General features: G+C 41.7%; 1 protein-coding gene across 1 annotated transcript in view; it reads right to left on the bottom strand.

Moving 5' to 3' along the window:
- TRNAU1AP (tRNA selenocysteine 1 associated protein 1) overlaps nucleotides 1-15,228 on the bottom strand; it is a 27,366-nt gene that overhangs the window by 3,944 nt on the left and 8,194 nt on the right. Inside the window, exons 3-8 of the mRNA XM_004377030.2 lie at nucleotides 13,714-13,813; nucleotides 13,054-13,106; nucleotides 11,467-11,598; nucleotides 9,298-9,417; nucleotides 5,969-6,131; nucleotides 5,769-5,802 (exon numbers count right to left, since the gene is read on the bottom strand). Coding sequence (XP_004377087.2) covers nucleotides 5,769-5,802; nucleotides 5,969-6,131; nucleotides 9,298-9,417; nucleotides 11,467-11,598; nucleotides 13,054-13,106; nucleotides 13,714-13,813 — 602 coding nt within the window. The remainder of the gene's footprint in view (nucleotides 1-5,768; nucleotides 5,803-5,968; nucleotides 6,132-9,297; nucleotides 9,418-11,466; nucleotides 11,599-13,053; nucleotides 13,107-13,713; nucleotides 13,814-15,228) is intronic.

The raw sequence follows: 15,228 nt of genomic DNA on the forward strand, positions 1-15,228 counted from the left end.
GGGGAGGGTTGACATGTCGTGGGGTTGTTAACCAATGTCATAAAACAATATGTGTACTGACTGTTTAATGAGAAACTATTTGTTCTGTAAACCTTCACCTAAAATACAATTAAAAAAAAAACTTTTGTACTTTAAAGGACACTATCAAGAAAATGAAATGACAACATGTGGAATGGGAGAAAATATTTGCAAATCATGTATCTGATAAGGAACTAGTATCCAGAATATATAAAGAACTCTTACAACTCAATAATAAAAAGACAAATAATCCATCTGAAAAATGAGCTAAGGGTTTGAATTAACATCTCTCCAAAGATATACAAATGGCCAATAAGCACATGAAAAGATGCTCAACATTATTAGCCAATAGTGAAATGCAAATCAAAACCACAGTGAGATACTACTTCAAACCCCTAGCATGCTATAATGAAAAAGAGGATGTGGAGAAACTTTATAACACTTTGTACACTGCTGGTGGGAATGTAAAATCCTGCAGTCTCTTTAGAAAATAGTTTAGCAGTTACTCATATGATAAGATTCAGCAATTCCACTCGTAGCTATATACCCAAGAGAAATAAAAACATGCTACACAAAAACCTTTACATGAATGTTCATAGCAGCATTATTCATAATAGCCAAAAAGTAGAAACCACTCAAATGTCCAACTGATGAATGGATAAGCAAAATGAATAGATACCCATAGAGTGGAATATTATTCAACCATAAAAAGGAGTCAAGTACTGACACATGCTATATAACACAGATGAACCTTGAAAACATAATGCCCAGTGAAAGAAACCAGTCACAAAAGAGTACATATTACACAACTCCCTTTACATAAAATGTCCAGAATATGCAAATCCATAAACACAGAAAGTAGATTAGTAGTGGCCAGGGGCTGGGGAAGGGGGCTGTGGTAAGTGACTGCCAGTGGTTATGGGGTTTCTTTTTGGGGTGATGAAAATGTTTTGGAATTAGATTGTAGGACTTTGTGTCTATGGAAACCCTGGTGGCATAGTGGTTAAGCCCTACGGCTGCTAACCAAAAGGTCAGCAGTTTGAATCTACCAGGCACTCCTTGGAAACTCTATGGCGCAATTCTACTCTGTCCTATAGGGTCGCTATGAGTCGGAATCAACTCGATGGGTTTTTTTTTTTTGTCTATACTTGTTGTTGCTAGCTGCCACTGAGTCGGCCCTGACTCATAGTGACCCCATGCAGAAGGGACCATTGTGCTCTAGTTTTCACTGGATGTTTCTGGAAGTAGATTGCCAGGCCTTTCTCCCTACTCCGTCTTAGTCTGGAAACTGCTCAAACCTGTTCAGCATCGTAGCAACAGGCTGGCCTCCACTGACAAGACAGTGGTGGCTGCGCTAGAGGTCCACTGGTGGAAATCGAACCTGGGTCTCCTACATGGAAAGCAAGAATTCTACCACTGAACCACCACTGCCCCCGTGTAACTATATTAAAACTACTGAAGTGTATACTTTAAGAGTGAGTTTTATGTTATATGAATTATATTTAAAACAAAACAAAAACACTCTATTAACTGGGATCTTACATATATCATGTTTTACATCTGGCCTGGTCGTTTTTCATTGAGAACATTTTCCTATGTCAATATTCTTAGAAAAAAAGTGATTTTTTTTTTAAGGCAGCCATTATTTAACGAATCCTCTACTACTAGATATTTATCTGTACTGATGATTATCATTTTGGGATAAAATCTTTCAAGTAAAATTATTAAATTATTGATTCAACGGGTAGGGACACTGTTAAAAATTAACTTTTCATAGAAAGACAGTATAATTTGTATTTGATTATTAATACTAATAGTGTATTTAAACTTTTTTTTCCTTACAGTTTGTAGGCAATCTGCATATTTTTTGTAAATTATTTCGGGCTTTCTCACCTACTCTTAAGAGTCTTTGTCCCTTTGCACACCAGTCAGTGCTAAATCTGTTCACATACTATGTACTTTACGTGTTTCTTCAAGTAGAGGGATCTTTCTTTCTCTTGTCATTTTAATCTAAATTGTAAGAGTGTAAACTCTGGGAATTTACAGATGTGCCCACATAGAAACTGTAAGAAAGCAGAGCAGGACTAGCCTGGTTGCTCCACTCAGAGTGGACAATAGTTTATGGGAACAGATCAGAAGAGCTTGATCAAGTGCAGGCATCTGTGTGCCGAAGTCTGCGGATATGCGCACCCTTCTTTACTCTGAAGCAAGGGCCTGGAAGAGGACTACTGAAGCCAAGAGACAGATGAAGAAGGATAACAATCCCTGCTGTGCCAATCTCACTGGGTGGTTATTACTACTACTTGTTGTCGTCAAATCGATTCCAACTCATAGCGCCCCTCTAGGGACCCTATAGGACAGACCAGAACTGCCCCACTAGGGTTTCCAAGGAGTGGCTGATGGATTTGAACTGCCGACCTTTTGGTTAGCAACCGAGCACTTAACCACTCTGCCACCAGGGCTCCTCACTGAGTGCTTATTAGGTTCAAATGGGAGGCCTTATAATGCAGTAAGTGGTAAAGAGGATGGACTCTCTTGCAAGACTAAAGGGATCTGAAGACTGGCTCCACCTCTTGCTACTATGTTGCAACTTGCAACTATGTGGCCCTTCAACAAGTAACCTTGCCTTAGTTTTCTCATCTACAAACCATCAAGATAATCACAGTACTTACTTCATAAAATTGTTGTGAATATTGAGTTAATACATTTAAAGTGCTTAAAGCAGAGCCCAGCACATTAAAACGCTAATAACTGTTAGCTGTTATTATTAATAACTTTCTAAACTTCAGTTTTCTTTCCTGTAGAATGGGGATTATAATAGTACCTACCCACTATATAGTGTTGGCACATGGTTATCATTAAAAGCATGCTGGCTATTACTACATTACTAATGGATAACAAAGAGATTGGAAAATTCTAAAGAGTTATACACAGATATTATTATAATTAGTTTAATTACCTCCAGAGAAGAGGCAATGTTTCCTGGGGGCAAGAGCCAGAGACTGAGTTCAGAAAGACAGGGACTCACTGGGTGACCCTGAGCAGATCACTCAGGCTTTCTGGGCCGCTAGTCTCCCCTCTATCAGTTAGAACTCCTACGTTCTGCCCACCCTACCCCGGAGGTCACTATTAGAATTAGATATGAAGATGCTCTATAACGCTATAAATTAGACAAGCTTGTTCTTTGCTGAAAGATGATCTGATTCCTTTAAATAAATTATTATTTTTTTTTTTTTTGGTTTTAACAAAGAGACCTTATAGTAAAGTAGGCTAGAAGTCCAAATTCAGGGCATCAGCTCCAGTGGAAGGCTTTCTCTCTCTGTTGGCCTTCTCATCAATCCTCCCCGGGACTAGGAGCTTCTCCGCATAGGGACCCTGGGTCCAAAGGACACGCTCTGCTCCTGGCACTCCTTTCTTGGTGGTATGAGGTCCCCCTGCCTCTCTGCTCACTTCTCTCTTCTATATCTCAAGAGATTGCCTCAGGACACAATCCAATCTTGTAGACTGAGTCCTGCCTTATTAATACAACTGCCACCCATCCTCCCTCATAAACATCACAGAGGCAGGATTTACAACATATAGGAAAATCACACAATACCAGGAATCATGGCCCAACCAAACTGATACACACATTTTTGGGGGACATAATTCAATCCATGACATTCTACCCTTTGGCCCCAAAAAAATCACATCCTTGCAACATGGAGAACATATTCACCCCATCATAATGTAGCAAAAGTCTTAACTCCAAGTCCAAAATCTGAAACTTCCTCTTCATCTGTGAAATCTAGAATACAGGTTATCTGCTTCCAAAGGTACAATGGCAGAACAGGCACAAGCTAGACATTTCCATTACAAATGGGAGAAACTGGAGGGAGAGAAGGGATAACAGGCATCAAGCAAGTCAGCAGAACACATTACGTTAGCCCTCAAGGCTTTGAAAATAATCTTCTGCCCTCTGAGACAATTTACACAATGGCCCTGCCGACCTCCAGACTCTAGTAGGTATTGGCCACACTTCGCAGACTCTGAGTGGAGGCCCCGAGGCCCTGGGCTTCAGCTCTGCCTTCCAGGCCCACTGGGACAGCAACTCTGCTCCCTTGACTTTAGGCACACCATTCTTCCAGTCCATCTGAGTGGCGACTCCACCCTTAGAAACACCAGCGGCCATGGCTCCACCTTTTGAAACCTCTGAGGTCATGGCCATACCTTTTGAGACTGAGGCAGATCGGCTTCTTGTGTCCCTTGTCTCTTCAGCTCGTTTCCTGGTTTCTTAGTCTCTCGGCTCCTGGGGCCTCACGCCTGCATCTGCCCTGCTGGGGCAAGTGTTCCAAAGCTTGGTAGCTCCACCAATAAGTGCCCAGAGGCACCCAACTCCACCAGAAAGCCTCATGCACACAGGCATTCAGCTCTCTCGCTCCATAGGTTGGCTCCAGCGCCGTCTTGCATTGGTCTCCTATTTCTGCTGATGTTAGTTCTCTGCCACTGCTGCTCCTCTGCCGCTGCAGGTTCTCTGCCACTGCTGCTTCTCTGCTGTTGCAGGTTCTCTGCTGCTGCTAGTCCTTTGCTCTATCCACTCGCAGTTTCAAAACCACTTCCACATTTTAGGTATCTGTTAGAGCAGTACCCCACTCTCTCAGTACCAAATTCTGTCTTAGTTATCAGTGCTGCTATAACAGAAATACCACAAGTGGATGGTTTTAACAAAGAGAAGCTTATTTCCTTACAGTAAAGTAGGCTAAAAGTCCAAATTCAGGGTGTCAGCTCCAGGGGAAGGCTTTCTCTCTGTTGGCCTTCTTATCAATCTTCCCCTGGACTAGGAGCTTCTCCACGCAGGGACACGTTCTTCTCCTGGCACTACTTTCTTGGTGGTATGAGGTACTCCCAACCCTCCCCCCCTTTTTTTTTTAAACAGATCTATTACTTTTTCATGATAAGAATAATCCTTAAAAAAGATTTAGGTTTCAAACTCTTTGTCTTTTTATACCTTAAAAAAAGTTTTGTTTTAGTTACTTAGAAATCAATAATGTCTGATTTTATAAGATAGCTGTTTAAATTTTACTTCCTAAAAACTTAATATATACTCAGACATGATGTTGAACACTAAGAAAAATTATTTTTCGTATTTTTTTCAAATCTTCGAGAATCGTTTAGAAACCATCATTATCTCTTGTGCAAAAACATTTGTTGGCAGGTTAGTACTTCTTTCAGTTTGACTTTCCTTTCTTTTTCCTCTGTTATAACTTCAATAAAAATTACAATAAATGCTTTTAATTAAAAAAACTAATGACAGTTACTACTGTGTCGTAGGATTAGGGGTGATTATCAGTTTCTTTATCATATTTTACTGTATGTTCCAAATTTTCAATCATAACTATTATGTTAAAAACAGAAAAACATTTTTAAAATAAACTGCAAGACTGAAAAAAAATTTTAAATACGAAATACAAAAATGAATTTTATAAACTGTCATCCTAGGGTAGAACGTCCCAGGTCTAGGAAGTGATACCCTTCCCCGGCCCCGTCTCAGTGTGAGTTGCTCCTCTCCCCTCAATCTGCCCTTAGACCTGTGTGGCCACAAATGACACATCTTACTGTAATTATGCATCTGGCTCCCTCACTAGAATGTAAGTTCCTCCAGGGCGGGGTAGAATTCACCATGTATTCCTTCAGCATCTACCAGTGCCAGCCATAAAGCAGTCAGTCAGTAATGGGTTACAGAGGAATGAAGGAATGGACTCCTTTCTTACCTTCCAATGCATCATCTCCAACTTCTTCATATGTCTGCCAAGAGACCAGAAATCCATGATCAAGATGGCTTATTTTTAACAAGAGGAACTTGGTTTTCTGAAGCCCAAGCCTGCCTCCTTATCAAGCCTATCCTGGAGAATGACCCATGTCCCCAGAGGATAGCATAATCCAAGAGGGGCATACTTCCAAATCACGGTACCTGCATGGTGCTCTGCGTGTAGCCATATTGGGGGTAACTGTAGCTGTAACTGCCTGTGTTCTGGTCATAACCCCACTGAGCATAGTAGTTCTGGTACTGCTGGTAATACTGGTTGTAGCTGTAACTGTACATCTGGCTATATTCCACTGGCTTCACACGGCTCCTTATATGAAGAAACAAAAATTAAATAAGCAAACGTTTACATAGCACTTACTATGTGGCCAGGACAATGCTTTATGCAGATTAACTCATTTAATCCTCAAAACAACTCTATGTGATAAGTATACCACTATTCCTATTTACATAGAGGTTAAGTAATTTGTCCAAAGTCACACAGCTAATAAGAAAATCAAAGCCAGGCAGCCTGCCTCCATGCTTTTAAGACAGGAGCTTCTAATTTTAGGCTTTTTTCTCTTATCAAACCTTACCAGGATTAATTTTCCCTCTTTTGAACGGATTCCGGGGGGCTATTTTTTTCCAGACCCAAAGACTCAGGTAAACACTCCCTGGATAACCTGGATTTAAGATTATTTCGGACTACAAGGTATCTAATCACCCTGCAAGACAGACCTTCCAGTAGCCTTACTGTCATCATTGTAGTCATAGCCACCATTTATTGCATAGTTAACTCAGGATTTGTGCCAATCATTTTCATACATGGTCTCCTATTCTAAGTCCTGCACAACCCTATGATAGACTTATCTATTATTCCTTTTACACAGATGAGCATACCAAGCCTCTAAAAGGTTAAGTGATTTGCGCAAGGCCACACAGCTACCAAGTCACAGAGGTAGGACTGGAGCCAGACAGAACTCCAAGGCTCACGCTCTTAATACACCATTATGTACAGCACCTGTTGTGACAGACTCAAGATATATCTTGTCAGTCTCTTACACCTGCATTCACCATCGGGGCTGAGGCCCAGGGTTAGTGGGAAGCTTTCTTCTCCTCAATGCACGGCTGCCCCATCTGCTGCTAATTAAAGGCAGAATGTCATGTCTGCAAAGGATCCATTGCTTTCAAAAGCATAAAAACCACATGTGAATAGGCTTATAAAACAGGCCTGGAGTATGACAAGAAAGCCTAGCTGCGAGGAATCAAAAGAATATAACCCAAGCTCAGACCACCACAATGTGTCTCCTGAGGTGTTGTACTTGGAAGGGCCAGGCAGTCTCTTGCAGGTGCACAGCAAACAGTCACAGGAGACAGAGGCTGACACCACCACGAAGCCAGATTTTTCATTTAAAAGGAGGGTCATAACTGTCACATGGTGTGGAAGTGTTCTCATGATTGGTGCAATGGCTACAGTCAAGCTAGACAGAAAACCAAATCATAAGTGGGAACTGAACTACCACAGAAATCCTTGTCACAGGAACTACCAATGCTCAAAGTCTGAATGAGTTCTCCCTAAGGTCAAGTTCCTTGGAAGTTAAATATGTCTGTGAGCAGGACTCAGCCAGAGTAGTTAAATGGACACAACGTTTGATGGCCTCAGACAGCCTGATGCAGTCACCTTCTGACAGGAAGTCCACTGGCTCTGACGCCCTTTCCCCTGCCCAGCCCTGGGTTGGGCACTGCTGGTATCTGCCTCCATGACTTCCCTTCCGTGCTTCCAAGCATGTCCAGTCCCCTCCTCACTGGCATGTTCAGGCAAATTCTCACTGGTCTGGGTCTGGCTTTGTTTCCTTCAGGCAACTTTGGACATTTCTGTTCTGTTCCTCCACATGCGGCTCTCACAGTCTAACTCTCAAAGGGAACTCTCTTATCTCCCGCACTTCCTAGTGATTAAGGGCACCTCCTCGAAGGCAGGCACCAAATACTGACAATATTCAATGAAGAAATAAATATAACAGAATATAAGCTCCTTGCAGGGGGACTTGTTTCTCTTGTTCACAGCTGCATCTCCAAAGATGATCAGGGCCTGTAGTGTTGTAGGGACTCAGTAATTGCTTTCTGAATAAATAGTAACAAATCAGAAACAGCCAAAATGGTCAACTTCAAAGCAATTGCTAGACAGAACATACACACAAAAGAATATTCTGCAGCTGTTAAAAATTATGATGATTATTGCACAACTATATGGAAAAGTGCATACACTGAGTTAACTGCAGGGAATAAAAAAGAATGAGCATAGCTCTGTAATTAAACATGAATAAATAAATAAATTCTCGACATATAAATTGACGCATATGTAGTAAATACATAAAAATCAAGGGTGCATACGGAGAAGCCTAGAAGGGAATCCAGAAACTATAAACCAGAAATTATAATCATATATTTTAGGGTGATGAAATTATGAAGAATAATTTCCTTCTTTTAAATACTTAGTTTGAAGTTTTTATATAATAGAGTTTATAAAAAATAATGTTTTGGGGGAAAATTATTCAGCCTAATCTATGTATTAATACAGTTAAAAAACAAAGACCCTCCAGATCCTTTGTTGCTTTAAAAAACATGGCCACTTGGACACTCTGCTACAGGAGTTCAGCTATTCTTGTACTTATGGTACAGAGTTTCTCAGTCCCAGTGCTACTGACATTTTGGGGGTGAGGGGGCAGATAATTCTTTGTTGTGGAGGCCTGCTCTATGCATCCTAAGAGTTTAGCCACATCCCTGGCGTCTACTCACTAGATGCCAGCTGTGACAACCAAAAATGTCTCCAGACATTGCCAAATGTCCTCTGGGGGACAAAACTGCCCCTAGTTGAGAAGCACTCGTTTGCAGAAGAACCACTTCTATGCAGAGAAATGCTGTCTTACATCTGAGTGGGAAACCTACTTGGAGTCGTAAGGGAAGAAGGGTTATCTGCCTAGCACGACAGATGTAATAATGACTTATATTCCATTTCCATAGCAAAAGACATTCAAAAAGTTTGTAGGTCTCACTAGTATAAAATAATGCTGAGACTGGATATAATTTTTTTCCTTCTGCTCAATTCTTATTAATTTTATGGATAAATTCCCAACAGTGACACTACCAGACAAAGAGCAGGAACATTAGCTTTGTATTGCCGAGCTGCTTTCCCAATAATTACTTTTCAGTGCTACAGCAATGTCTGAGTGCTGCCACTTCTGCCAATCACAGCTCTCTCTAGCTATAAGCTTCTAGGGGGCGGGGTCATGCTTATTAGTTCATCTCCAACCCAGACACACAACCTGGCAACCTGGCAAATAATAGGCATTCAGCATTTATGACTTGAACTGAATCTCCCGCAGCCTCCCATCCAGCATTCCCTAAGTGGATGCCCTAATGATCAGCAAACAGATGAGGAGTATCCGGGTGGGGTCAGTCCAGAGACCCTCTGCTTTCCCTCCCAGCCCAGGACTCACGCTTTGGGGATTGCCACGCTCAGCCGCACTGGTTTAGACCCCAGTCCTACTGCTCCCTGGCACTCTGTCAGGGCTCGCTTCTGTTCCAGTTCATCTGTGAATTTCACAAATCCATAGCCCCTGCAGGAAAAAAGCAAACCAAAAAAAAAACCACCATTTAGATCACAATTGTGATTAAGGGGAGGAATGCTGAAAGGAGAAGGTACTGAGAAGGAAGAGAGAGAGACCGTCAAACTACTTGAGAAGAGACTAGCCCCATCAGTGGGGGTGAGCCACCGAGCAGCATTGGGATTCAAGCATTTGACGACCATGAAATCCGCAGGTATTCCCACTTAGATTCACCATTCTCCTTGACAGCTTCACTGATGGGCTCTTATCTCTTCCCAAACAGTAGCTTCCTGCCCAATCTACTTGAAGAATAACTATTATTATTATTATTATCGTAGCGGTAATAGTAATAGTTATAGAAGTCCATTCAGCAAATATTCACAGAGTCTGCCCTGAATGTCAGGTACTGTACTCGGCACTGGCATCCAGCAGTCACAAGACAGACAAGGCTCCTCTTTCTTGAACTCATATTCTAGTTGGGGGATAAATGAATGACAGCCAACATTTAACGAGCACTCATATCCCAAGTGCTAAGCATTTTACCAGGGTGGTCTCATTGAACTGTCTAACAATTCGATGAAGGTGGTATCCGCTTTTTGCTAAAGAGGGAACCAAAGTTCAGAGAGGTTTAATACTATGCCCAAAATCAATGGTAGAAGCAGGATTCAAATCCAGGTCTGTCAGATTCCCAAAGCCTGAACTTATAATTAGTATCTGATCAAGAATGACCTTCTTGAGGTTTTTCCATTTCTGAAGAGAAAACTTCTAACTACTCTAAAAGGCTCAATAAAATAGCAAGTACCTATAAACCATTTCCTATGTGCTGTACTTAATTACATCATTTACTCCTTACACTAACCCTATGAACAGATACTATTAATTGGCTCTTGTGATGCAGTGAATTGCATTAACATAGCCCTTCTAGTCATGGTCTTGTAACTCCCACAAAATGATTGGATGGTACAATGCACATGAGGTTCTTGTGGCCCACCAAGGGGATTGGATGGTTTTGCTAATGCAGATAAGGTGCATGGAACCCTTGTAGGGAATTGGTCAGTTTTGCCATCCCACTAGGCTTAAAGGGAGCCAATCCCAGAGGTTGTGGGGTGGAGGGAACCTCACTATCATCAAGAAGAGCCAGGAGCAGAGCATGTCCTTTGGACCCGGAGTCCCTGCACTGAGAAGCTCCTAGACCCAGAAGATAGAGAGCTGTAACACCAAAGATGGTGCAAGATGGTGAGAAGTGGTGGCAAGCACGTCAGAGTTCAGCAGCAGAGAAATGGCAGGAGCAGAACCAGGAGACTGGCGCAAGATGGCGCAGTGGGCTCCTTGGGAGAGAATTGAGTGCCTTTAGGCAGGAGGCTTCTTGGTAGAGTGGGGTGCCTCCGGGCACTCATCAGAGGAGCTAAAGAGCTTTGAAACTCTTGCCCGAGCAGGGCAGAGGCCAGGCCAAGAGCCAGGGCCGAGACAGAGACCTGCCTGCAGGCATGGCCTAGAAGAAGCTGCTCTGATTGAAGAACTGTATCCCTGAGTTGTTCCCGTTACTTCCAAGTTGGTCTGATTCTGTACTGTAACCTGTTACTTCCCTGATAAACCTCATAATTGTGAGTATGGTCTGTGAGTTGTGTGGCCACTGCAATCAATTTCAAACTCTGCAGAGAAGTACAGAGTGCCGTGGGAGGTACAGCTGGTGTAGGAATTGGTAAAAAGGTTGGACAGTGGAGGTATATCTGACCTCAACCTCACAGGAAATCAGCTTTGCACTGATGCTGATCTTGATTCTCCTCCCCACTCATGAAGTTAAGAGGTCTGACACCACAACATTTTTACAGTCCTGTTTTATAGATAAGGAAATAAGGTCAGAGAGGTTAAGTAACTTCTCAACTTGTCTACTGTATTACCCTCTAGCTGGTATTGGAGCTGGGATTCAAACCAAACAGTTTGGATCCAGAGCCTGTGCTCTAAACCACCATGCTACATGGCCTCTCCACAACACCTCCATCAATGAGAGAAGGATGCTGAGACTAACAAGGTAGGCAACAATAACAGGTAAGGCCTTACTTAGACACGCCTGTCTGGTCCAAAACCACCTTGCCTCCCCGACAGGAGGGGTAGACTTTGACGAAGAATTCATACAGCATGCCATCGTCCACATCTGGGGTCAGGTCCCCCACAAAGAGGGAGTATTCCGGGCTGCAAGGAAAGAACAATAAGATTTAGAGACAAAGACTCAAATCTCTGCTGTAAAGAACTCTTTCAGCTCATTCCAGGTAAACCTCTTCTGAGCCCTCTTAGAGAATGACACATGTGCTGGGTCCTTAACCAGGTTCTAATTTGTATTATTACAGCAGTCCTGGCAGAAGAATTATGGAAGTAGTCCCTGTTCCAAACCCTTCACCTACTGTAAAGTCTGTTTAGCTTCAAGTGAGTGCAGGTGGGTGAAAGATTCTGTTATCACAGATGAGGGAATGGGGTCAGAGGTGCATCTCTGAGAAAAACTAGACAATCTGTATTCATCATATATTTTTAATTCAAATGTTGAAAGACAGAGAAAATGAGAACTGGGCCCTATCTCCTAAAGACCTAAAGCCTAGCTACAATGACATTCCAAATTTCTAGAACAGAGGTCAGCAAATTTTTTCTGCACAGGACCAGGCAGTAAGTACTTCCGTATAGGACCAGGTTTTGTGGGAGACATATGGTCTCTGCTGCATATTCTTTGCATGTTTGTTTTTATAACCTTTTAAAAACTAAAAATGTGGACGACACAAATCAGGCTATAGTTTGCCAACCTCCGTTCTAAGAGATCAATTTTTTTCAAAAAACAAACTAACTTTTGTTATTATTTTAAGTATGATACATATTCTTTAAATAAAACTAGAATACCAAAAAGCACAAAGAAAAATAGTAAGCAAAAACCCTACCAAACAAAGGTAATAACTGTAAACATTTGATACATGCTGTTGTCTTTAATCTACGGTTCTTCTGTTGAATTTAAAAAAATCGATATGATTCCTTGCACTTTTGTTTTTAGCATTTTTTCACTTTTAACACACTACAAATATCCTGACATGTCAGTATGCTGATACAGCAGAACTTGTCAATGGATATACACCATTCCATCTAGTGAACATATTGTAATTTATTTTAACTATTCCCCTTATTATTATCTTGGATTTCCCTCAATTTTGTTCACTATAAAGTAACATTTTATTGAATACTTTTTGTGGCTGATCTTTGCATACATCCATGAATAAATTCTGAGAAGCAGAATTAGAGGGTCAATGAGCACAAACCTTTTTAAAGCTTTTGATACATAGTGCCAAACAGCTCCTTGCAATGCTGAATCACTTATATTGCTTGAGCGGGTCAACTCTACCAGATAAAACCTCTATACTGCAGGAAGTGACAGCGTGGAAGGCTCGAGTAAGGACCGAGAAAGAGAAGACAGGGCCTTGACGTGGAAGTGGGCCAGGAAAGCCTACCCACTGGGACATGGGAGGGTGTATTCCTTTAGGAAGGAGGCAAGGTAGAGTCAAACTCAGCTCCCATCCTCCTCCCTGGTAGAGATAGGCACAGTGACTTATCTTGTGTCTGCCTAGTCACATCCTGGAGCTTGAAGCTACCGTGGGGCTACTTTGCACTTACCTATTATCTGGCTGTTTCCCGTAAGTGGCATAGTTCAGTTTAAAACGTTTTGCCTGGAAATTTAAAAACAAACAAACTAAAACAGAGAAAAGTGTTTCAAGAGTCAAACAATATTTGAAAAAAACTGAAATAAATTACCTTGGCCAAAACATCTCCCCCTCTCTAAGCCTCAGCTTTTTCTCCTGTTTAAAATGAGGGGGTTGCACGGATGACCGCTAAGGGCACTGCCAGCTCCATGATTCTATGAGCCCGGTGTGCCAGCCTGGTGCAGCGGTAAGCTAAGTAACTGTGGGAAGAGCAGAATGTAACTCTCTTGAAACGTGTCCTCACTGCTGCCAGCCTGTTCTAGTTTTTCAAACGGGCAAGAGATCTAGGTTTTCAAGTCTTCCATTAAGGGAGGCAGTGATACAGAGTGGAAAGGGCATGGACTTTGGAGGCAAACAATCTTCAGTTTGAATTCTGGCTCTGCCACTTACTACCTGTGTGGCCTTGGGCAAGTTATTTCACTTCCCTGACCTGTCAAATAAAGACAACAATGCCTACTGTACAGACTGTTATAAGATCACATAAAATGGTATAAATATACAGTAGGTATTCAATAGATGGCAGTTACTAATGACAATAAAAACGGCAACATCATCATTATCTAAATATCCTTACAGGTGTGGCTCCTGGAAGGGGTTTCCCATTAATTTTATGCAAACACTTCTCGGCTGTAGCCAAATCTGCAAATTCTACAAAGCAGTAGCCAGCTGGGATCCTAGAAAGAAAGCAAACAGAAAAAAAAAGAATGGTTAAAGATACCCGGATGACAGACTGAGTCTTAGCCTGAAGGGAAGGAAACATGGTATTCTAATAAGAGCCCTTATTTTTGTTATCTGCCAAATTCCAGGTCAGGACTAACTTACAAACCTGAGTATAAGGACTGACAATCTGGGCCAGCCCCAGACTCATTCAGCAAACATTTATTGATGTACTGCATCACCTATGGAGTACTCTTATGAAAAATGTTTAATGCTATCCAATCAAGCCTTTAGACCTAACTTCCAGCTTATAGAAAATGTTAGGGATGGAAGAACAAGTTAAACTTCACCATGAGGAAATAAGCAAATCCAGAATGTATGACCTTATGTAGGACAACTAGCCCCCTTTCCTTTCAAAAAGTCAATGCTATGAGAAAAAGAAGAGGGGAGCTTTTCTACATTAAAAAAGACTTAAAAGACAGAAGAACTAAACGGGCAGCCCCTGTCCAGAGGTGAGATGAGAAGGCAGAGAGGGTTAGGAGCTGGTTGAATGGACATGGGAAATCAGGGGTGGAAAGGAGTGTGCTGTCACAGCATAGGGAGAACAATTAGGGTCACATAACAATGTATGTATGAATTTTTGTATGAGAGACTAACCTGAATTGTAAACTTTCACTTAAAGTACAACAGTAAAATAAATATATATATATATTTTTAAAAAAGATCATCTTATATTTCTGTATGTTGCAAATGGTCCTCATAAATTCTGCTTCCACATTCCGTTCCTGGGATGGACTTCTATTCCGATGGCAGACGTCAGAAAACAGTGCTCCAAGGCCGCTCCCAGCTTCAAGTCTCAATGCAAGAAACCCCAGTTATAAGCCAAAAGTTCATTGTTTCCCCACCCCCCAATCCACAGCCCTGTCTCATAGTCTCTATTCCCAGAGTGGGTTTCCTTCTCCAAACTATTTATTTCCAGAAATTCTCATGAGACTAATGACAAAAAAAAACGACATTTGTCTAAAAGAGCTCAGACTGGAGAAAATGGAAAGCCCCTGAAGGGACAGTTGTATGAACTTGGGAAAGGGAATTTTAAATCCCAGCTGTAAATCAGAGCAAAAGATCATTGTTAGAATCAGACAGGAGACAAGTTCAACTGCAGTTGATCTATGCAAGGCCTAGATACTTGCAGAAACACACACACACACACACACACACACACACACACAGAAATAAATAGAGCATATACTTCTATTTGCTTAAACTTATAGAAGAATTCTCTCTTTTCAGATTTCCTTTGTCTATCATTAACACAGAGTGCTGCTGGCCAACTGGTTAAGAGCTCAGGCTGCTAACCAAAAGGTCAGCAGTTCGAATCCACCAGCTGCTCCTTGGAAACCCTATGGGGTAGTTCTACTCTGTCCTATAGGGT

This window comes from Trichechus manatus, unplaced genomic scaffold (genome assembly GCF_000243295.1).
Source record: "Trichechus manatus latirostris isolate Lorelei unplaced genomic scaffold, TriManLat1.0 scaffold00048, whole genome shotgun sequence".
Classification (NCBI taxonomy): Eukaryota; Metazoa; Chordata; class Mammalia; order Sirenia; family Trichechidae; genus Trichechus; species Trichechus manatus.